Source organism: Coccinella septempunctata, chromosome 3, assembly GCF_907165205.1.
Source record: "Coccinella septempunctata chromosome 3, icCocSept1.1, whole genome shotgun sequence".
Classification (NCBI taxonomy): Eukaryota; Metazoa; Arthropoda; class Insecta; order Coleoptera; family Coccinellidae; genus Coccinella; species Coccinella septempunctata.
In genome coordinates this window covers 32,896,580-32,919,999 of record NC_058191.1, presented here as the reverse complement: position 1 = coordinate 32,919,999, position 23,420 = coordinate 32,896,580, and the positions used below count along the sequence as shown (strand labels likewise).

General features: G+C 35.4%; 1 protein-coding gene across 3 annotated transcripts; it reads right to left on the bottom strand.

Annotated features, from left to right (window-relative positions):
- Positions 1 to 13,204: 13,204 nt before the first annotated feature.
- Positions 13,205 to 23,319, bottom strand: LOC123310501 (serine palmitoyltransferase 2). 3 transcript variants are annotated; one of them, XM_044893985.1, is made up of 9 exons: positions 23,181 to 23,319; positions 22,903 to 23,091; positions 22,628 to 22,669; positions 22,533 to 22,568; positions 16,760 to 17,106; positions 16,022 to 16,386; positions 14,359 to 14,696; positions 14,029 to 14,291; positions 13,205 to 13,706 (listed from the first exon to the last, which is right to left on the bottom strand). In XM_044893985.1, the coding sequence occupies exons 2-9, from the start codon at positions 23,023 to 23,025 to the stop codon at positions 13,466 to 13,468; spliced, it is 1,755 nt and encodes a 584-aa protein (XP_044749920.1). In that variant the 5' UTR covers positions 23,026 to 23,091; positions 23,181 to 23,319; the 3' UTR covers positions 13,205 to 13,465. The 3 variants fall into 3 exon arrangements, with proteins under 3 accessions (XP_044749920.1, XP_044749922.1, XP_044749921.1); XM_044893987.1 differs by lacking the exon at positions 22,903 to 23,091 and having other exon boundaries at positions 23,181 to 23,308; XM_044893986.1 differs by lacking the exons at positions 22,533 to 22,568; positions 22,628 to 22,669; positions 22,903 to 23,091; positions 23,181 to 23,319 and adding an exon at positions 21,847 to 22,003.
- Positions 23,320 to 23,420: the final 101 nt, after the last annotated feature.

Genomic DNA, 23,420 nt, shown 5'->3' with positions numbered 1-23,420 from the left:
ACAGGTACTTGATGATGGCTCGATACTCCAATTTTTCGATTTTCACAATTTCGGTGGACATCTTCTTTCTTTCAATTTATCGCGTAACTCTGGTTTACTTTTTTGACCTCAAACTTCACACTGACACTTCTAATGAGTTATTGTTCGTTTCTATGATAACGCAATATTTTTTTATGCATGGAATTGGTCTAGGTTAACTAGATATCAATACATCCTCGTATATTAGAATTATTACAATTTGTAAACTCATACTTAATATAAGGGGTGTTTGCGATCTCATGTTTCTGGGACCTTTTTTTTTTCTTGAAATTACTTAAGGAACTCCCCTCTTCATTTGTACCTACAATTTAGGAAAACCCTGTATAATAGAATATGCTTCTTTGTCACCCCGGATATTCGGTTTTTTAAAACCAGTGCAGGAATTTGCTAGTGGCGTCCCATTTTCCAGAAATCAAGACATTTCTTTAGGTCCCATCATTTTTTCGCTGTAATATTGTTACAGCTTCACACTGCGTGCTTTTTTTTATGTCAGGTTTATTTTCAAAGGCTGGGATCACCTAGAATGAACATTTCTGATTCACTGTTAAACGCAGACAGGTTTTCAATTTTAGGTTGTTGAAATATTTCATCCAAAAACCATATTTGTTCCTTCTGACTTCGTGATGCATGATCAGGTGCTTCAGTCAAAAAAATCCATTAATCTCCTCTGCGTGACTGTCAATTCTTCGTACTGTTGGGGAAACATTTCGAAGTTCGCTGCAAATAAGCCTGGGTTTCTGTCCAAAACTATTGAATGTTTCTCGTCAGTTCAGTTTCTTCAATTTCACATGGCCCAAATCCGACCATAACGGGAATGCTTCTTGCATATTCGAAGCTGAGCAACCAAGCATTTATTGCAGCTCTTGAATTCCATCCAGAAATGACCGATTAACTGATAAACTTCAACAAAAATTAGTCTACTGAGGTTGGAATATCGAAAGAAATAATGTGAAATGAGTTCATATTTCCTTTCCATCTTTGCATGAAATACGGTCAAAAAAAGTGACAGGGAGAAACTGAACATCAGGTCAGCTAGTTGTCTTTTTCTAGGCTTAATATCGAAACAAATGTAACGAGATTGCTACCTGCAATCTCATTAGTTTTTGAAAGATCTAGGTATTCTGTACTTACATAAACAGGAGTCGAGATGTTGTTTGTGGAGACAGTAGAAACAGCTAGCTAACTGGCAACGAACGCATGTGAAAATTTGGTTACGAGGAGCAATTCTATTCTGAAAAGCATTTCAGTGTCAGTAAAAGATCAAAAAACTCGATAAAACATGGTTTTTAATTGGGTAATGAATTAGATACTTTGGAAATATGTATGGACAACGAACCTGATGAAGGATCACAACGGCTTTGATGAGACCTGCATATATATTTTTTATATTCCAAAAAATAGCAGATACGGATATACGGATTGAAATTCATATGTAGTTTTCATCAGTTCATCAACCAAACAAACCTTTTCAACTCGGTGTTTCTGATTCAAAATGAAAACTGACGTCGAAAATGTATTCGTTTATCTTTTTTTCGTTCGACCCAATGGTCGAACGTTTTACCGATCCATCAGAACAATAATGAAATTCTGGCTTAACAATGAACAGAATATTGGAATGTGGAATGAACAGAAACACAACTCAATCGGGTTGTTACTCTTTCTGTATAATAGAATTCTGCAACCGAATCATTGTTGGAACGGAAAGAGAAAGTTTTAAATTGAAAATGGTTGATCATTCCATTTGATGAAATTGATAAGTTTTGAGGAATTCTCTTGTGAAGTAGGACGTCCGATCGAAAATAATTATATTGATAGATTTTCTTCTAGATATGCTGAAGATATAGTTAGATACTTTTTAAAACTGTTTTCATAATGAATGCGGACGAATTCATCAGAGTAGGTTGTGGCCCATCCAGAGCAGCAAGAAAGAAACCGCAGATTACAGAGTAGAAAAAAACCATAGAGATTCCAGGACATTAAGGTCTCGCGTAGACAGAATGCGTTCTGAGGTCCGAATCAGCGTTCTGCATTCTCTGTAATCAAAGGTTCTACTCTGTAATATGTATGTGGTGCCAAAGGTAATCATCTACCGTCACGGTCGGACCGTAGCGTCGGCAGTGTGTGTTCTTCTAAGGCCATCCTTTGATTACAGAGAACGCTGACCGCAGTCACCGCAGAACGCTGACGCCAAAACGCCTTCTGTCTGCCCGAGGCCTTAATGAATTCTCAATTTACAGAATATCTTTCCACAGAGACGCAAGCAAATCTAAAAATAACCTTCAATCAATTTGATATCAGATGATTGAAACGAAATTGAATTAAATAAATTCTCAATTTACAGAATGTGTTTCGAGAGAGACGCAAGCAAATCTCAAAATAATATGAATTGATTGACGAACCTGAACGAACCTGAAAGTGAGCAAGGACTTCAGCATGAGAAATCGAAGCGAAAAACTGAATCAGACCAGAGTGCTGTGTCATAATATTCCTTTTCGCCAGAAATCAAGATCGGTAAGGTAAATAAAAGAAACGTGAGGAAATGGCGAACTTTCGGAAACTCTCAATGAAGGGAGTATTCTCTAGTGACGAATTCATCAAATATTTCCGACTAGGTCAAGCAGGGTTGGATGAAGTTCATCATATGATTAAATATAATATTTATTGCAAGGGAGTTGAAATGGCAACAACCAATCGAAACAAAGGAAATACTGAGTAAATTCTCTCTAACTGAAGCGAAACGTTGGTGTAACTAGCTGATATCTGTATCGTGTGTACGATACAGATTAAGCCGGCCAACAATACAAATATTTTTGCATTTTTTAATAAATATAAGAAATAATAAAATAGAGTAAATAGTTCAAGCTGAAGAAAAGTATTGGAGTATTTGGTAATTTTTTTTAAATTTCGTGCTTCTACATTTCTGAAACATCTAGATTTGACTCAAGCTAACAAGTAAAAAAGATGCAAAACATTTTTAGTGTTATGATGATAAATGAAACTACAAAATATCAATATGAAGGGTGTTGTTCAGACTATATGTATACCTAAATAGGTAAAAAATTTTCGAGGCCGAACCTGGAATTTTTCATTATGTCAATCGACAACACTCCGGACAAAGAACATACGAATCAAATATTACAAAAATGTGTACTGTGGTTCAAATAAGTTATGATTAATAGAAAAAATTAGCAAGATAAACAAATATCATCTTGGTAATAAAGAATTACAGATCTATAAAATATGGGTTAATTATTTAGAAGTACCTTGGTTTCCTCTGTATACAGGGTTATTCATATCTATTGGGACATAGGCTAAGGGCCTAAGGGCTGTTTGGACCAAAATATGACGATAGGACCAAAAATACCTCAATAAAATATCGCTGTGGAAAAAGATAGAGGACGTTAAAGTTGAATTTTTTTATAACTGGACAAAATAATATTTTCTTCGAAGTTCGAAAGTCCTTCATTAAAAGAATTAGAAAAGGCATAGAAGTCGGAGGAGGCCACGTAGAACATTTAATTTGAGTTTATTCTTTTTATGTTTTACATTGTTTTTAATTATGCTTTATCGTCGAAATAAATAAATAAATCGTTACTTCAAATCCCCTTCGGATGCTCTGAACTGTTCAATTGTGTTTTTCTTAAAAACGGATGATGAAATATACAGTGAAATTATTAGCGAAAAACGAAAAAAAAAAACAACTTTATCGCCCTCTATCTTTTTCCACAGCAATATTTTATTGAGGTATATTTGGTCCTATCGCGATATTTTGGTCCAAACAATCTGCCCTTAGCCTATGTCCCAATAGTTATGAATCACCCAGTATATGTACCCTGGTGTGGTATGCGCATTTCCTAAAGAATCATCCCTGTATATTAAGGGTCATTGCAATATATTTCTTGTTGTTTGAGATATGGCTTACTGAAGAAGAAAGTATATAAGAAGTCAAAGATTGTTATCTCCCATAAAATGCCACTGCTCAATTGTTCCCTCAGAAAGTCTAATTTTTTCCAATCATAAAATGCAGCGTAGGTATCTAAGTTTGATCAGCCTACGCAGATAGATATTTAATTTTAGCTCCCCCCATTTATTCCATATAACATTCCTTGTCCTGACTACCATAGGAATCTACTTATGTGAACATTACTGATATTGCTGCATGAAACCACCTGGAAAGGAAGTGCAGCCATTCCATTCTTCAATCTTCATGTATAATTCCTCTATTCACTCACCTAGCGTCGGAGCTTCCATTGTGTAATCGAATGATTGAATGAACATTCAGCAAGCTTGCATTATATTCTCCTCGTCAGTCTTCAGAGGGCATGTCACCTAACCTACTGAAAGGACCATTACAGTAGGTACACTAATGATGCATATATTACATGTCAGCCAGTTATTTGTTGTACAACCAAACACTGTTGATGAAATAACAAACTACAAAGGCTCAATTGTATGTACATAGTTTACCAACTTGGCTTTAACCCGACAGGAGCAATTTCAATCAATTTTGATTTCAATATATCTCGAGCGGCTGCTGCGTAGGACAGTAATTCCCACACAAGAATGACTTTCAGCATCTATCCAGGGTCGTACATATTATATTCTATCTATCCAGGTCCTTTTCACGAAAGAGTGGTATAAAAATATTTAAGCTAACTTTAGGTAATCATGTCCTTCGATTCAACATCTTTCTAATCATATCTTCTCTCGCTGAAAGCGAGAGTAGGTCATCCAGGTTTTCATGCATTCGGTATGAATTAAAGTAACTTCACCAAAAATGATCTAGGTATATAAAATATTCAAGATTACTGAGCTGCAACCCCTAGCAGATCGACAAAATTTCATTAAATTTCAAGTACGAGACTTTGGAAAGCGACTCCGACATCGTAAAAACGAAACAAAAGATAAATATGTGATGGTATTCTATTGTATGTCTTTTTACATATATTGCCTTTTGACATCCCATGTAAGTTATTTCATGGGTTGATAAATAAAAGGAGTTTTTATGCGGCAATAGACAACCTTAACCATTTGAGCGAGAATTCTAGAAATGGATCTTTCACTGATGAGGATCATTATATTTCATCAACTCTTTTTTATGAGGGTTAAATGTTTAAACTTAATGGAGTCGAATTTTTACATTTTTATTTATTTTAAGATATTTTAAGATTCAGATGACACACACTTTAGGTTCAGAAGTACTAGCCTAGATAAATGGAAAGTTTTCGAAAACTCCTCTAATAACACCTAATTAAGTCACTGAACTCAAAATATACGCGTATAAAAAAATCTTAAATTCGAATTCAATAAGTTCAACCATTTCTTCATTATAAAAAAAGGTTGATAAATAAATGTAAATAATGAAAGCCTGTTTGAAATTTTCAGGGTTTTTCAAACATCAAATTTAAATGAATCTATTTTAAATGAGATCTCAGGAATGATTAGACCGATCCAATTATTTTCGTATACGTGGATGATGCCGGATTGAATTGCCGATACAATATTTATCTCAAACAAAGGATATTCATGATCATTATTATGATCATTGAATACGGGCTTTTCGAATTGCTGAAATCTGAGAGCCTAACTCCTGTAAAATTGATTCCACGATTAGTAAACATCGGATCCATATTCATTGCTCAGTGAAATCTGATGAAAGAGGTACCAGGGGATTATTATTCGCTCGTTGTTTGTGAAATCAATATTTTATTGGAGTACGGTCGGTATTAAGACCAGGGGAAAATACGGATTTACTCAACTGAGCAGATTACCAAACAAATCCCAGAAATTTCAGGTAGGATCATAGTGACGAAATTAATTGAACAAGCTGGGCTCATGGATGGGGATTCGATAATATTGAATCTGGTTCACTCCTAATTAAGGCTGCGGCCAATATTGTCACTAAGAGTTTTATAACTAGCACAGGGAGCTATACACCTATACTTACTGATGGCAATTTGAGAATTTAAGGTGCATACAGTTAATATCGTTATATAGATAACAATTTATATTGTTATATATACAATACAATTATATATTGAAACATAGTTTAATATCGTTGTAGTTGAAAAAATGCACTTTGATCAAAATTATTGTAATGAAGTTCAATTTTTTTTTGTAAAAATGCACCCTCATCTGAGAATATTTTTTTCTTTTGCGTTTTGCATATTTTTTTCGTTTCGATTCGTCACACAGTGAAAAACATACAGAACTGGGGAATAAGTTTTTGTTTGCTGGTACCGATAAGCCAGAGTCAAGACGTTTCCATCGACGCGAATTTTTTCTGTATTCAGATTGAGTCAATGCCGAAAAATTAACGAGTAGTTTAGTGGCGATTTGAAGCCTAACTCCTTCCGATTTTTAATAACGCCTTCGGAAGACTGTATTCGAGATTGCCGAAAAGTCATTTTTTCAATACGGTGCCAGTAGATTGCGAGAGAGTCTACTGATGAAATTATTGTGACCGATCCTCTAGACCAGCCGTCTAGAGTCCAGAGGTAAGACAACCTCCGTATTATTATCTGGGAACCTCAGCCTCAACCTTCACTCATCCTGTGCAACACTTTGAGTTCTACCCCTACTGTTAGTACTCTACTAGTACTAGATTCTCTGCTGGTGTGAAAATCCGGGAGAACCGAACGCCTTCAGAGGCGAAATGCCTTTCCTTTTTTTTGGCTAACTCACCAGTATCTACCTCTACTGTTAGTACGAATGTCTGCTGATGTGAAAACTTGCTCAAACCCTAATTCTGCTGAGTTCCGACATCATTGTCCGTTAAGTGTGAACCTTGGTTCTGGCTGGCGAACAGATCCGTAACACCTGTGGCGCATTTGAGATCGGATGCCCTTTTCATTCCGTTCAACTCACTGCGTGAATTCAATACCCGTACTAGAGGATGTTTGTATGTAATTTCGAGAAAAACCCTCTAAGTTGTGGGAAGTAGACTGTTTCGATTTTCGATTCCACCAACTATACACTGTGATTTTCACTTGACTGATTTATTTTATCTCCCTGCAAATCGGTGGATTTTCAAAGTTGTGTGTTTGCTGATTTTTTCTTTGAAGAATGAAGTATCAATCTCCTGTTTTATGATAATTACATCACCAGTGCATAATTTCTGTAATATGACATATTAATTTACGGAAAGCTTGCTCATAAAGTTTCACGTTTTCCAATATTAACGATAAATGTTGAAAAGGTTTTCTTAATTCATGAGTATTGTTAAGTTCCCTTAACCTTCCTTATATAAATAGTTCATTTCATTCAAAATAGCTTCTTTCCGCAATAAACATAATAAAATCCTTGTATTGTGCTTTATAGTATACGTAGGTATGTACACATGTTTTTGGTCAGTATTGAACCAATAGGAAATCTGTTTACCAATAATGAAATTCTCTTCCCCAAACGTAAATACCTAAAGGCAAGGTTATAAAGAGGAACACACAAAATCAACATCTGAAGAAAACAGATATTAATGAATAGTTTATAATTTTTAATTATCATTTCATTTCTTTAATAGTTAATTCAAAATTTCCTCTCACTCCAATTCGATTGAAAACTCAATAATTGATTTCAATCCTCTTCCACTTTTAATCAATATCCCTTTTCTCCGCACAAAACAATCCCCCTTCCATCCCATATACGAACTCGAATTTCTCATACAAGGTGTTCTTGAATGAATGGCTCCGTGGATCAGCGAATTCTAGAAAAGTTTATCATACAGCAATTGAACGTCGCTGCAGGTCGAAGCTTTTCAGAAGCAACCGGTGGCAGCGAGTCCCAAAGTCTGAGATGCTTTTGGTTATAAAAGTGCAGTGTAGGTATGCTGTTCCGCTGTTCGGCGAGTTCTACTGAGTTTTCTCAATCCATGGGAATCATGGGATAATAGAGCTCCAGCTCCAAAAAGAACATTGCGGCCAAGTTGGCCATGGAGGTACATATATTTATGAATACATCCACGAAGAATATAAAAGGAACATATCGGAAAACTACAATAAAGCGATATTTATCCACCGTGTTTTTCGATTCCGACAGAGTAGGTATATTCGGTAAATAAAAATATTCCTACTGCAAAAAATGTCTACTCTGCGAAATCAATGGTTTCTCGACCATGAAATTCTCCGAATATCTAATACACAGAACTTCTATAATATATATTGGATACGTTATACGTTATTTGAGGTCTCCCCTTCCTACTCGGCAAACTCCTCATTGAATTTATGCGGAAATAGTTCTGCAAACCGAGTAATAACACAAGTTTTGATTGAACTGAAGGTTCACTGAAATTCCTTTCAGTATGTATAAACTTTGGTCAAACGTATTCACTGTATTGAAATTTGCTGACAAGATTCACAACTTAGTGGACTTTTCATCACTCAATAGGCCCTAATTAGGTAGTTACATCAACTATTATTGCTTGCAATACCTGAACCTTGAACTTTATTGTTATAGTAGACACTTTTCAATGCGAAATTACGAAAAATTTGCTGCAAATTTTTTTAAATACTATTTCAATCTTTCGCTTCGTTTTCTCATCTTTGCATTGGGTAGTCACTCCTTTTACTGCCTCGGCCCAGGTTTTCGATAATTTCATTTTTAGAATATCGGAATATTTCCTGACTACAGACTACAGTTGGCTCAAATTAGGGTCCACTAGCGCGTTGTCCAAAATACGTGCTTGGCCTTTCTCAACCATATTGATCTCAATGCGAATGCTGAGAGTCTGTTGAGTCCAATGCTCTCCACGAAGAATTTTAGTGCTCTACGATTTTCATTATTTTTTATTATGGTTTATGGGATTATGGCATGGGTTAGGGGTATTATACGTCGTGCCTTTTCTCACGAAACGTGAAGTCCACTATATGGAAATTCCCCTAACTAAAAATATTTACGTCCCACAAAGGCAATAGCTCCCTTCGAATCATTTCCACGTTTAGCAGTTTTGGCGAGATGTTAGCTATAGAGACACAGGAAAAAACATTGTTTAAAATCGAAGATCGTCTTAATTGATCCTTTGTTACTACAACGACAGTGAAAAATTAATTGCCTCAGTATGAAGTTAACCTTCATACTCAAAAAGTTAGATGAAAGTTAGGATGACTAGACCAATTGTCTTTATACTATTTTTCAGGCACCTTCTATGATAACACCGGCGTCAATATTCTAGGATAAAATCAGAAATATAAATGACAATCTCATATTTTCACCGAGCGTATACATAAATGTAAAGAGGAAAGGACCTGTTGAATAATACACACATATGTAAGGGATGTGGCTATATTCGATGCAGAATTTCTCCATTATTTTCACTCTCGATTTATCATGTTCAATTTCAAACCGGATACGACATACATTAGGGTGCCTAGAGGGAGAGTTTAGTTCAAATAACCGATTTATGCTTGATGTAGGTATATGACGTGAAATACATTCCGCTAATGGAGTAAATAAGAACAGTGCTTCCGAAACACGTCCAATGATAAACATGAAATTGAGCCTATAAATAAATAAGAGAATTTAGGTGAAGAACATTCTATCACATTAAATAAGTATTAACTGTTCCACAAAAGTTCAGAATTTTTGTGACCAAAGTTGCTTGTCAACCAAATGTTCACTTATGAAAAATCGAATGTTTACTCTCTTTTATCCGAATGGTTTTTGAAACCTAAAAATAAATGAGCAAAGAATAATGAGATTTCGAATACATAAAAAATTGAATTACTCCGACCAGTTGTTGATGAAACGTCAGGTTGAATAGCTAATAGACCACGGCTAAAAAGCCGGAAACTTCGAATATTCATGTATTACCCGACCGTGAAAGCCCTCCGGCAATACAGAATTGATGAAGTCAAAAAGCATCATTTAAAATGCAACCTTTCTCAGATCAGGTTAAGAGGATGAAATAAAAATCGATATCGTAAACAGATCTCAAAATGTATTCATAAAAATAGTAATTCAACATTTCACTTATTCTATTAATACATAAAACGTGTTGATTGCATTCTCCAAAGGTATCAGTTGTTGTCAAACTCATCATACGTATGATCTTAAGTTTGGAATGGTTTACAGTAAAAATAATTGATAATTGATAAATAAATACTCTTAAAAGCACTTATTCCCTTAAAAATCCTCAATTTCAGTTATGAATATCAATAAGAAAAAAATCAAATAATCTCTTTCTAATCCAAAATAATATATCTTAAACCTAAAATTACAGTCAAATCAGTCAAATTATGGAATAACATGGCTATATAAAAAACTTATATTTCTTCCAGATACAGCTGTTGCAGAATTCGGGATCATTGCTTTTTCTTTACGTAGCTACTTCGTTCAACATTATTTTTCAGAGACTACGTGGATTTTCTTCAAATCACAAACCACGATTTTGTTCGATATTTCTTTTGAGAATATAAAGTTTACTCGAGTGAACAAGAGGGTTAAATTATAAATTAATGGTTCATTAAAATTTTAATCCTCTATTGAACAGTGTATTAACCCCCCTATAATGGAAGATTCAGATTTTAATGCACCATTAAATTATATTTGTTGTTCATGAAACTGGGCGTACAATAAATAAATAGAAAGTTTTTAAAGACAACCTTTGAATCATATATCAGTGAACTATCTAACATGTGTTAGTGGAGATATGTCCAGCAAGAGATCTATATTACGAATCACTAAAGCCAGTTCAGAAACTGCAGACTATATCTACAGTGAAGTTCAAGTGAAAAAATTAAAATTATCATGAGTTTATGACGATAGGTCATATCCTAAGGCAATCAGATCTTTTACTTCCACATCTACCAATTTATTTTTTCCTTAATTGTATCGAGAGACTCAAAAGTTTTACCGTCTATACTAGTGAGTGAAATTTTTTTTTTCAAGCATACCTAATTATTTGACCCTAGAACTCAGTAAGTTTTGTATAAATAAAATAATGACAATATAACAACAACAAAAAACAGATAATCATCAGTAAATAAATTATGATGCTTCAACGAATATCTGTATAGAGATTCAAAAACCTCTGCTTTAACACTAAAAGTTACATACACGTAATTATAATACTGGGAAAATATCATCACAAAATAGGTTTCTGTCGATTTCGAAATCAAGGAACTCTAAAACTTTCGTTTCTGAGGAATGTTATTTTGTTGAATAGAGCCTAGTCTCAGAGTAAAATGGCTTCGACTTCGATAACCTCTGCCTTCTTAAACACCGTTCTCAGAACTTCGTAGTGTCGCCAGCAACAGTTTTGGTGCCAGGATCAGAAACGACGTTTGGTTTCCCCTAACCTCTCAATCTTCCGATGCAGGATTGCGATTCGGGTAATTAAACTGATTCAAATACACCAGAATAGGAGTGCTCTTTCGTGCTGAACCAAATGATCTATGTAAATAAAATCAGATGGATCAATAAGCGATCGTTCTTTCGTTTTCAATCAGTTTCCCCTATCACTAAGATGGTGAATGAAAGTTATTATTCTAATCGCTAGAATTAGTACTAAAATAATTTCGAAATATGACAAAACGACATATACTCAACTCTAGGAAAACGTTCGATTCAAAATTGGAATTGCCAAGATCTGCTTAGTAGCAGGCTCATTCAGTGGAATTGAACATTTGTCGAAAAGGCCTGAGCAGCCGTGGACATACCTGAAGGAAAAAGAAGAAAACGGCGAAGGCGATGATAAAAGTGAGCGCATTCTTTTCGTCATTCATGCCAGTTTGACTTACTTCAAGGCAGGCTTTAAGTTGAGTCATACTTATTTCAGTGATTACTATCGTAACTCCTATAAAAATCAGGGAAATGACGATAAGCCTGTCTTAAATATAGCAAAACGAATGCGTTTCAAAATCACTTTCACTTGAAAATCACATAAGTTCTATCAGTTGAAACAATACGAAAGAACACTACTATTGTCACTGATTACACTTCAATCGCAAGAGTGGGGTGAAGTCTTGGCGACATCTCAGAACGCGGCTCTAAATTGTGCAATTATGTCCACTCAAAGGTGATTTCAAAATTTTCTCAAGAAAGTCGAAAAATACTGAGTTTAAATGGGGGTGTGGTTGATGAAATTTCTGATAACTTCAGAAAAAACTTTTTCGACTAGGCTTTTAATCGAATTCTGATTTTTCCCGAATAGTCGCAATAGTTCCAAATACTGTATAAGAGTTGGATGGAACTCTCTCGAGAGCCATACAAGAAGATTGTATTCGCAATTCGCAAGATATGTTATGTAGTGTGGAACTGATGATTCGGTTTTTACGAAACCCATTTTAAGCTCACCATAAAAGAAACTCAAAAAGAAATTACGCGGAGCACACTTTTGAAAGTTTGAAAAAGAAACAGTAGTTCTTTTTTGAACATCCGTAAAATTCACTTCATATTGAATATGAATGAGAAGGGGTCTCAAAGACAACGACACATTCTGTCAAATCACAAATATGTGCTACGTGCAGTTCACTTTTTTCAAAATTATTTGGAACATTTGAACATATTCCAAATATAATACAGCTGCCACATAAACAATTAACATTAAAATTGTGTTGTATAAAAATATTCATAAGCTGCCAGATCAAGACGAAAATCAATCTGGTTGATTTGTCCAGAAAGAAATTGAAAAAGGCAATCACGTTGTGATATTTTTTGGCTCTCACACATAACACCTTCTACGAAGGTATACCTAATGGTGCGTTAATTGCTCTCAATACTGTTGTCAACGTTAACAGCAGCTTCAACTAAAAAGCGAACTAAGAACGAAGACACACAAGGCGTAAACTCGCTCACAAACTGCAGTCGACCTACAGTGCCACAAACAAGAATCGTATAAGAAAAACAACAAAAGCTAGTTGAACAAATAATACCACATCATGTTCTCAACTATGCATGAATATACGATTTACCTATTGTAAACAAGAAATACAGGCGTGCCAGCGTATGATACAGATTGTGTAGGCGCAAAAGCGTATTGATTACGCTTATTATATTTGCGACCCCTAGACTCGATTCTAAAATATCTGCAGGGTCATTGCGCATGATACATCACTGAATTATCGAACGAAAGCAATAATCGATAGATTTCATTGGTCAATTTTACTGTCTAAACCTAACGAGATTTCCTCAAAGATCTATATGTTCTTATGAATCGGCGTAGAGTTAGTAATAAGAGTCGGCGTGTTTACGCCTTGTGTGTATTTTTCTTTTGTCCTAAGCTACAAAAAATGAAAAAATAAGTGAAAAACTTGGAAAATTTCTAACAGAAACTAACCAAAAAGATCTAATATCAGAAAGTAGCTTCGAGAATAAAATATGTTGAAACATAAAGAATTCAACATTTTCGGCGTGAACATGCATATAAAACAGTTTCTGAAATTCAGTACGGGCGAAAAAAATCCAACAACAATATTCGATTACGATTCGATTATCAATTTCGATAAATCTTTATCTTGTCGAATTCAACAACATCTGGATCCCTTGGTTTCCTGGAATGTTTCAGACCGACCTCCTCGGCAACCTTTTCGATTATTTCTAGAGCATAATCTAGCTGTTCTTTGGTGTGAGCTGCCGACAGACATATCCGAATTCTCCCCTCGTAAAGGGGAGTTGCGGGATAACCCACACCCACTGTGGCTATCTGGTACTTGTAGAGTGTTCTCACCATAATTCTGAAAAGAACAACTGATCTGAAAATTCCTCATGTGCGAGGATTGGATACACATATTTTTCAAGGCTTTCTTCCTCACTTCCTGCTGCCGCACATGAATTTACTTTTGACGAGCAGTTTATTTTATGGTACACACAATAAAACTGGGAAAGAATGCAAAATAATTTCTGTTGAAGAGTTACTTAAATATAGCAATGATCGAATTTTCACATAAACGTTTATTTCTGGTATTTAAATAGCGGCAGTGAGATCAATACTAAAATAGTATACATCAAAACAACTCCACGTCCTTCATTATCCTTTTCACTTCAACAGGTACTTACACAATTTTTGAGTAAAGATACACCAATATAGGAACCACCGGCGAATGGTCATTACCATGGATAATAACACCGATTTGTTCCAGTCTCATTCTGAAATAGCGGGTGTTTCTGGCCAGCGCTTCAATCCTCTTCTGACCCTCATTCGTACCGTCTCGCCCCATCAATATCCTGAGGACTGCCACTATTTGAGCTGCTACCGGAGGCGGCATGGCCCACGCATGGCAGGAAGCGTAACTGTGTTCTCTAAGGTAACTTATCAGGTCCTACAAAATTACTGAAGAAGTTTCCACCAGCTCCACATTGGTCGGATCGATTTTTGCTCTACCTTACCTTTGAACCTGCTATGTAACCGCCAGCAGATCCGAAACTTTTCGTGAAGGTGCCCATCTGAATATCTACATCTTTCGGATCGCAATCGAAGTAATCAATAACCCCTTTTCCGTGTCGTCCCATAGCGCCCACGCTGTGAGCCTCGTCCAAGTAGAGGTACGCTTTGTACTTTTTCTTTAACGCTATAATCTCCGGTAGTCGCACTATACTTCCTTCCATACTATAGACCCCCTCTACCACTATCAGGATCTTTCTCCATGGCTTATATTGACCATTTGGTTGGTTCGGTTGACCCCTTATGATGTTTTGTTGCAGAAGTTCCTCAAGATGTTTGACATCTAAAAAGTAAACACTGAACCTAAATTCAATAATATTATACAGGTTTTTCCCGGCATACAGTTTATCTGCGTTGCCAGATTTTAGTTCACAAACTTATTGTGATCATCATGCTGCTTCCCATTCAGATTATGAATATGGAATCTTCCAAAATGAGCTCGGAAATCTTTCAATTACTACCAAGTGCAGGAGGTATGAAAAGTAATGTGATGATATGTGGTTGGCCATGCTTCTTTCCCCCAAATAAAAATAAATTCAACTAAGCCATTAGGATAACCACAAGAAATGAGACAATTTCCCGTCAAATGGTTGCAATGATCATGATATTATAACAATTAGTGGTGTAAATGGAGGCGATTGATGTGATTATTTGTTGAGGATGTTAACGAATAAGTAACGGCTCTAACTCCTATTTTACCTCAGCCAATGGAATTCATCCTCAAATGTTATTTTCCCTATGTGTGCGTTGCGTATTAGGACAGGTTATGCTATCTGAAACCTACTGTTATGAATTCAAATGTATATTCTGTCTTTGTGAAAAATGAAGGGACATTTCAAGGAAATTTGGATTATAGTTGAATAACAGGAATTCTGCTTAATCGAAATGAAAATACAGGATGATTAATCGTTATAACCTATATGACGTTTATGAAAAAAATTACAATTTTGTGCAGGAAATTTCCATGCTTTCGACAATGAACTTTTTCCTCAACATATTTTCAGACCTTTACAGCTTCCGGCTACACTGGACACAGCCTACAACCCTCTTATTTCAATTGGCACACCCAGTACATCTTTGTATGAGAACTTTGAAATAAGAAAGTAGTAAACTGATTCCAGTATAATTAAAGTTGCAGATCTGAAAATATTTCAGGGAGAAAGTCAATTGTTAGACCAATTTTCAGCACAAAATTTTGACTAGGTTTTCTACATCCGGTATATCGATCCAATTGATCACATAGGCGGAGGAAATGAACAACCCGAAAACCATGAAAAGCTTAGAAACGTGTGAGGGGGCTGAATCCAAAAATAGTTAACAAAATGAGATGTGAATCAGAATAACCAACCATTTAAAATTAAGCCCAATTTACTGAACTAAAATCGCATACCCTTCAACTCAATCATCAAAACAATCTTTAGCTGCACTCATAAAAACGAACACAGGGGAGTTCCTTTCTCGCACGGTTCTGTAAACAATCATAATCAGTTGAATTTTGGTTCATTCGTTGACTGGCAAAAATAAATCCAGGTCCCTATAATAAACAACTGAAAAACCATCCCACAGAACGGATAATCTAAATCTAAAACATTTCACACTTGTACAAACCATTATGTTTGAAGATTTCAATGACGGCGCCAGGAAGCCTCAACCCCACAATCAAGGATGCGTGGTTTTTCTCGTCACTTATGACTAGGCAACCGGGGCCGATCAACTTGGGTATGTTCAAGGCATTAGTGGCATAGCCCATTCCGAAGGTAATGGCATCTTCCGTGCCCAAAAACTCAGATACCAGCGATTCGAGTTCAACGTGTAAGTCAGTCGTGCCGTACTTTTGTCTTGTGGCACCAGTTGAGACGCCATATTTGTAGATGGAGTCGATGGCGAATTCAGCGCAAGGACCTGACGCCTCGGCAAAGCCGAGGTAATTGTATGATGCCAAATTCAAACATTTCAGTTCTCGTCCTGTAAATCTGAAAGAAAAATTCTATTTCAAGTATCATAACGTTAGTATCAACATTGATCAACACAGGAGCAGATGTGCCATGAACTACTTCCACCAATACAAGTGTTTTATTACAGCGCGGAATTCATTTTATTTTAATTAACAAAAGTTACTTGCTACAATCGACAATAATAATGAAACAATGTGATGGATATGAATGAAACTTTGACAGATATTAAGTAAAATGATGCTTGCTGAAAAAAAAAATTAACGATATAACGAGTATAACCCACCTCTTAGATTTTCTAAGGACTTATTGAACGATCCTCGTACTACAAATTGGTCGAAAATATCAGAAAATCTAAGATTTGAAATTCCGTTCGAGAAGAATAGGTACTTACTTGAAAGTCCAGCCGTTATCAGGAGTGTACCTCTCCTTCAGGATGATTTCTTTTCCCGGAACGCTGCATATGGGATAATTCCAGCAATCCCTGATCCTTCTGTAGACGTAGCGTGAGTAAAAGGCGGAAAATTTATCAAAGAGCGGCGGGTAACCGTCTCTGTTCTTTTCTTTCACGATCTTCGGCGGGAACAGAGCCTGACTCAAGAAACCCAACAGCATCAATATGTAAAAGCTTACTTGCGTCAAGAAAGCTGTTATCAAACTCGGCGATTCGAATGATTCGTTAACCGCTCTGGTCGCCTTTCTTGTATCCTCATATTTGCGGGTGAAGTTTCCGTTTAAACCCTGTAAAAATTGAGGATTGATAATTTTTGGTACCATAAGCCTTCCGAACATTATGAAGAGGCTTTTTTATCTTTGTATCACATCATATCACATTTCCTGCAGGATCAACACATCAACCACCATCAATTGTTTGCAGTATCAACAGGAAGACCATTCCATCTTCCCTTCGAGAGTCAAGGAAGCGTATTTGGTATATGTTCATACAGCTTTACTAAGAAGAAATTAGTATTACCCGACAATTATTTTAAAATTGACCAATCTAAGGGGATCCACCATTCCATTTCTGCCAAGATGCATGAGAGTTGTGTTATTCTGACTATGTCAAACAAGATCCAAACCATGGTCAGTACCTTCTCGGGAAAGGTCTTTTAATTGATACCCCGAGTGATTGTGGTTGGGCTAGTTCGATTTAGATCGTAATATTCATTGATTTTTGTATCAATGATTTTTATGTATCCGAATTGTTTTCGATTGTAAAACTGAAAACTTTGAATCATAATAACAGTAGTTTATTTTTAGGTACACAAGGTAAAAATACCTACTATTGAAATACCTCTTTCTGCCGACGATTCTTGGATAGATAAAGTGTCTGAATATTTTTTGAATCTACAAGTGCTCAAAGCAAGTACAGGTATTCCCAAATACTCTCATCAAAACCATGAATAACTAGTATCAATAATGTAAACCATAAGGAATCTAAATATCGACTCACAGGAGTTTTTAACGTGTTAAGCGATTCACATGTATTTTTGAGTATACATAAATTCATATCTGTATGTGATTTCTTCACTTTAAATAATGACCCAGTTTAAATTCAAACGCAATGCCAAATAGAATAGAATAGAGTCAATCTAAAAAATGACCTTCATTGGGTCATTTATTGCTTGTCCGACATTCGTTCAGACTAGAATGTGAGTGCCTTCCTTACCTTACCTTGATGCCGTCCCCAGATTCGGTCACAGCAAATTCATTTCCATAATACAATTTTTTATTTTTTGACAAAACCATCGCGATAGTTCTAATTTTGAAAAAGCATATGAATCGTTTCTTATGGAGGGGCAGCTTTCATATGAAGCCTTTTTTGTACTGCATTTTCGCAGAATCTATCGATATAAAACAGTATGTGCGGTAGGTATTCACTATTTTGTAGAAAAATGCTGGTACAGTTAAATTATAAACTTTTCATGTGTAATGGAGGAGTTTTTCTTGCATCCTCTACAAGGGGTGGAAGTGGCAACTTCAACTTTTTGTGCCAGAAATGGGTGGTATTCAAAGAATCATCTGAAATGAAAATCACAATTACAAAATAAATGTTTGGGATAATACTTCAAAAACACCAGTTGCTAATAAGTGCACCTATGTCATTGACCTCAAAATACATAGAAGTAGAATTGGAATGGAGTAGATTCCATTTCATCCTATGACAAAAAAAAACCATTAGTGACTAAACCATCCTGAGTAACAAAATGTCAATCCATTGGCATAATAAGTGGGGTTGTCCTTAAAAAAACTCAACCTTTCTTCCACCTCTCGTAAGGGACGTATATACGGCAATCTCCTCTAATATAAGTACATGAAAAGTTGCGTATTATCTAAAAAGTAGCTACAATCTTCTTATTCAAAATAGCAAATACCGAAAAAATACAAATTACCCAAATAATACTTCAGATAAATACTATCTGTATTTGGTTTTTTTAACTTCTCAATACATAACATCATATAGTGATCATGATTGCTAATAGTTCAATATTTTCGACATTTCAGATGTGAATTCAATGGAAAATTATGCGACACTTTTTCATTAACTTCATTATAGAGTATTTTTAGCAAACTACCCTTGAGTGATTTGAATATCATTTGCCTGGAAATAGAATATTGGACTGAAAGTAAATAATAGGAAACTTATCGACATCAATTTTGAATTAGGCCGCAAATCGATTATAGCAATTACTATGGGTCATTTTCATTCAATAGCCGGACTTATCGGCCCATTAAATGAATGATCTTCACGAAAAAGGGGAAAACTTTTCCATCAATAATTCAAATAAATTGCTGACTATTCACCAAAAAGGATATAAATTCGGAAAAACCCATATCTTACGTTATCGTTCACCCACACATTCAGTTTTCTTGGAAACCTCCAAACAGACAACGAGATTCCTGTGACCTCAAACGTTGGATTACTTAATCTAAATACAAATACCCACAGATTGTTATACGGAAACAAACATGAGACAAAAGCTCATAAAAAGCAAGTACTCGTGTACCCGTTGCGTTATACAGGTTGTATCACGAAAGTAGATATTGAAAAATATTTCAAGCGTGGGAATATTTCCACAATCATCTTCTTAAGACATGGCCGAATTCATGTCTATTGAATGATGACGACTTATTCACAATCTATGCTACCACATGTACAACTATAATTAATAATATGATTTCAGAATAGGGTGAAATCGACCCTAAGGAAAAGCATTTGGAGTAATTGCTTGGGCATTCTTTTGTGGAACACTACTAATTTAATCTAACTCAAAAAATACATCTAAATTTTAAATAAAAATCAGATACACCTTCGAGGGACCGCCAAAACAAGATGAACCCATTTCTCACATTTCTGAGATTATATTCAATGAACCCCCTAGCCCAGAATATGCTGCAAGCTCCAGATATGTTTTCTTTAGTGTCTTTGGAGACTTGAGATGTAGTGCTCAAAAATTTAAGGGGATAATTTGCGTACCTACATGTAATAATATATAAAGGGGTATGAAAAACTTGTATTGTGTATGCACTGATGTGAAACGGTCGGACAAGTATCTACAAACGGTAAACCTGCCTAGAATAGCAACAGCAAGAATGCGATAACACAGTAGAGAAATTTAAAGCATAAAGTTTATACATTTGAAGAGATATGGAACTTTTACTAAACCATTGCACTAGTTACAACAACCTTAAGTGCATTCGAAATTAATGCGAAAATACCTTCATGAGAAGATTGAACTAATTCATTCAAATACAGATCACCACAATGTCGTTCCGTTAAATCAATTTCCAGACAAACATTACCCAAAACAGGATCGTAAAATATACAAGGGCATCTTGGCATCTAATAAAAATTCTGAGTTCACCTAACTAGTTGAAATAATCAAATTATGTAAACCACAAAAGAATGTGTACTACAGGGTGGTCCACGGGAACCTGACGGTTTTTAAATGAGTAGTACACATTTGTTTTTCAGCATATAACATTTATTTTTTCATGTACTTACAGCCAGTACTATGCCATTTAAGAAATCAAACCTTAAAAATAACATCTGTCAAGTGGTGACCATCTTGCTCGAAACATGTTGCAAGTCTGTTCAAAAACCCTTGGTGAACGCGCTCCAATAAGAAATCATTGCGTTGTGGAGGTCCCATTTGAACCGTTGGAATGTGCCATTTAGTGTACATCATGACTGCGTGGGGTGTGAGGCATCGCATGGTCGCGTTTGAAGCTTTTATCAAAAATGGTGAATCAGTGGTGGCTACGCAGAGACTGTTTCGGCGTGAATTTAATATTGGCCGTCATGGAGCTGTCCCAAGTCGTAACACGATTCTGAAGTGGGTCAACGATCTTCGAACAACTGGAAATGTGATGAAAAAGAAGCCACCAGGACCTACTCGCACGGCACGGACCCCCGAAAGTGTGGAGAGGGTGAGGCACGCGTTGCGAACAAGTCCATGCCGCTCAGTGCGAAAACAAGCGCAAGCATTAAGACTAAGTCGTTCCACAGTTCGCCGTATTGTCAAACATGACCTCAGATTCCACCCATACAAATTGGCAATTGTCCAGCAGCTGAAACCAACTGACTTTCCACAACGCAATGATTTCTTATTGGAGCGCGTTCACCAAGGGTTTTTGAACAGACTTGCAACATGTTTCGAGCAAGATGGTCACCACTTGACAGATGTTATTTTTAAGGTTTGATTTCTTAAATGGCATAGTACTGGCTGTAAGTACATGAAAAAATAAATGTTATATGCTGAAAAACAAATGTGTACTACTCATTTAAAAACCGTCAGGTTCCCGTGGACCACCCTGTACAAACAAAACCGAATAGCCATGAATAAATAGATATTTCCCAACACTAGCAATATTCTAAATTGCCCTTTTAAACGGAACGACGAAATAGTTAGAATCGTCAACACATCGGTATTTGTACTATAAACAGAAGCATGATGCAGCGACTGAGATTACCACTTAATTATTTAAACAGAATTGATTGTACTCCAGATTCAACTATTCAACGACATACAAGGACTGTACAGAAAGTGCGAATTATACAAGAAAATTCCGATTAATGACTTATTTACATATCCTGACATATCCCTACGAAAATACAAATCAGCTGAAATACCTATATTGAATACAAGAACTAAAATTTTGCACTCATTTCCGAAATTACGCATCCCGCGTTTTTGGAAGGAATTCGACAAGAAAGCTAAATCTTCTGTCGTCAGTTCATCTCCACCCAAAATAAGGGTGCGTTCTGCAAAACTAAGCCGATATAACCGAAAAATGCGAATCGAATCGTTGAAATTTGACGTCTAGTTTCGAGAAAAATTCATAGCATAACTCAATAGTTGATCATGTTTCATGTATAGATTATTTGTCAATGGACTGCGCCACAATCAAATACATATACGAATTCCAAACTTTTTCCCTCGATTTTCAGGTAAAATAATGTTTCCTTATAAAACTTACAAGAGGCTTATGAACCATTGATATTGGATTATCATCAAATTTTAACACTTCTAATACAACTCCCAAGATACGGAAGAACTTGATCACAAAACTGACACATATGGAATTCTTTTGGGCAGTTGTAGTTCATTTTTTAATAGTACAATATCTGAGTGGTTATTCCTTCAAGCAAATTATCTCTGCCAATAGGAATTAGTTTACTTATTTCTTTGAATTCAGTATTACCTTATCAGTTAACTAAGTGCTGAATACACAGATTTAATTCCTTTTCATTTTGAGATTTTTTTTAAATATTTAATATACCATAGCAATCAAACATGGAACTGGATCCCCAAATAAGCCCCAGAAATTGGGCAGTATTCAAATTTCTGATGTATGAACTATTAGTTCCCTTCAGATTTTGAATAATGAAATTAGGACTAAATGATTAATATTGGTGAAAACAAAGTATGAATGGCAATAAAAAATTAAGCTCAAGACCTTGCCAAATTCTAATTGATTACTAAGGATAATGTAATTGTGGTAGATAAATTAATCTAAAAGTACTATTAATATAGTTGATTCAGAAATCAATGAAACATTCTGTTGCTTGCAAATTTTACCCATTGAACTGAAGAGACTGAAATTTTCCATCTATATTACTTGAAACAATAATTGTAATGATAAATTATAATCAGATTACTCACCCTTTGTTTTCTATTGGTCTCATCCTCAGAAGAAGTCTGTTAGAAATTAAATAATTGAAATCTTTTTTGATATCTTTTATGAATAAACAACTCACCAAAACATACCCATTTGAATTTTTGAAATTCTTTGAATATTTCTGCAAAAAAGACCTCAATTCATTGAAATATAATAGAATGCACAGTACTAAGCAACAGTCAATACCAGAAAATACTTTTCATTCTCTGGAAAACTGACAAAAGCTTGTTCAATAAATAGTAGCGTTATTAACACTCTTATATTGAAGCCACTACAAAATTTGAGTAGGCAATGATATTTTTCATCTATATTATTTACTTCATTCCTTAAGTGACTTAATGAAGTTTGTATTACCTTAAACCCATTGGCCCTACTCTGCATTGCTTTGAAAGGGTAGTGTTTCTCTTTTGAGTCATTTTCATAACTCAAAATTTCTGTTACACTTTCCCCTGCACCATGATCTATTCTCGTAGCCATTATGATAAAGTATTAGAAAGCCATTTAGCACAATCACAAAGTATTAATGATTATTAGCAGGATTCTCTGAAAATTATGTAGAACTACACCTCTGAGAGTTGCGAACTAAATGAATCAATGAATTGAATGCATAGGATAGATATCAATCAATTTACTTCTCGTTACAATGTCAGTAATTCTCCGAATTGTCTTCATTCGCACATTATCTATTAAGATTTAGAATTATTTATATCACGCAGTGAGCCTTTTAAACTTTTGGTTTATTGATGTTGAAAATTTGACAGTAATTTTGACAGACGTCAAAGGCAAGGTCAATGTAATCGAACACCGAACTCAAATTGGAACGTGTTTCAACAGCAGTAAACCTCATTACTTCTAATAAATAATTAGTTATT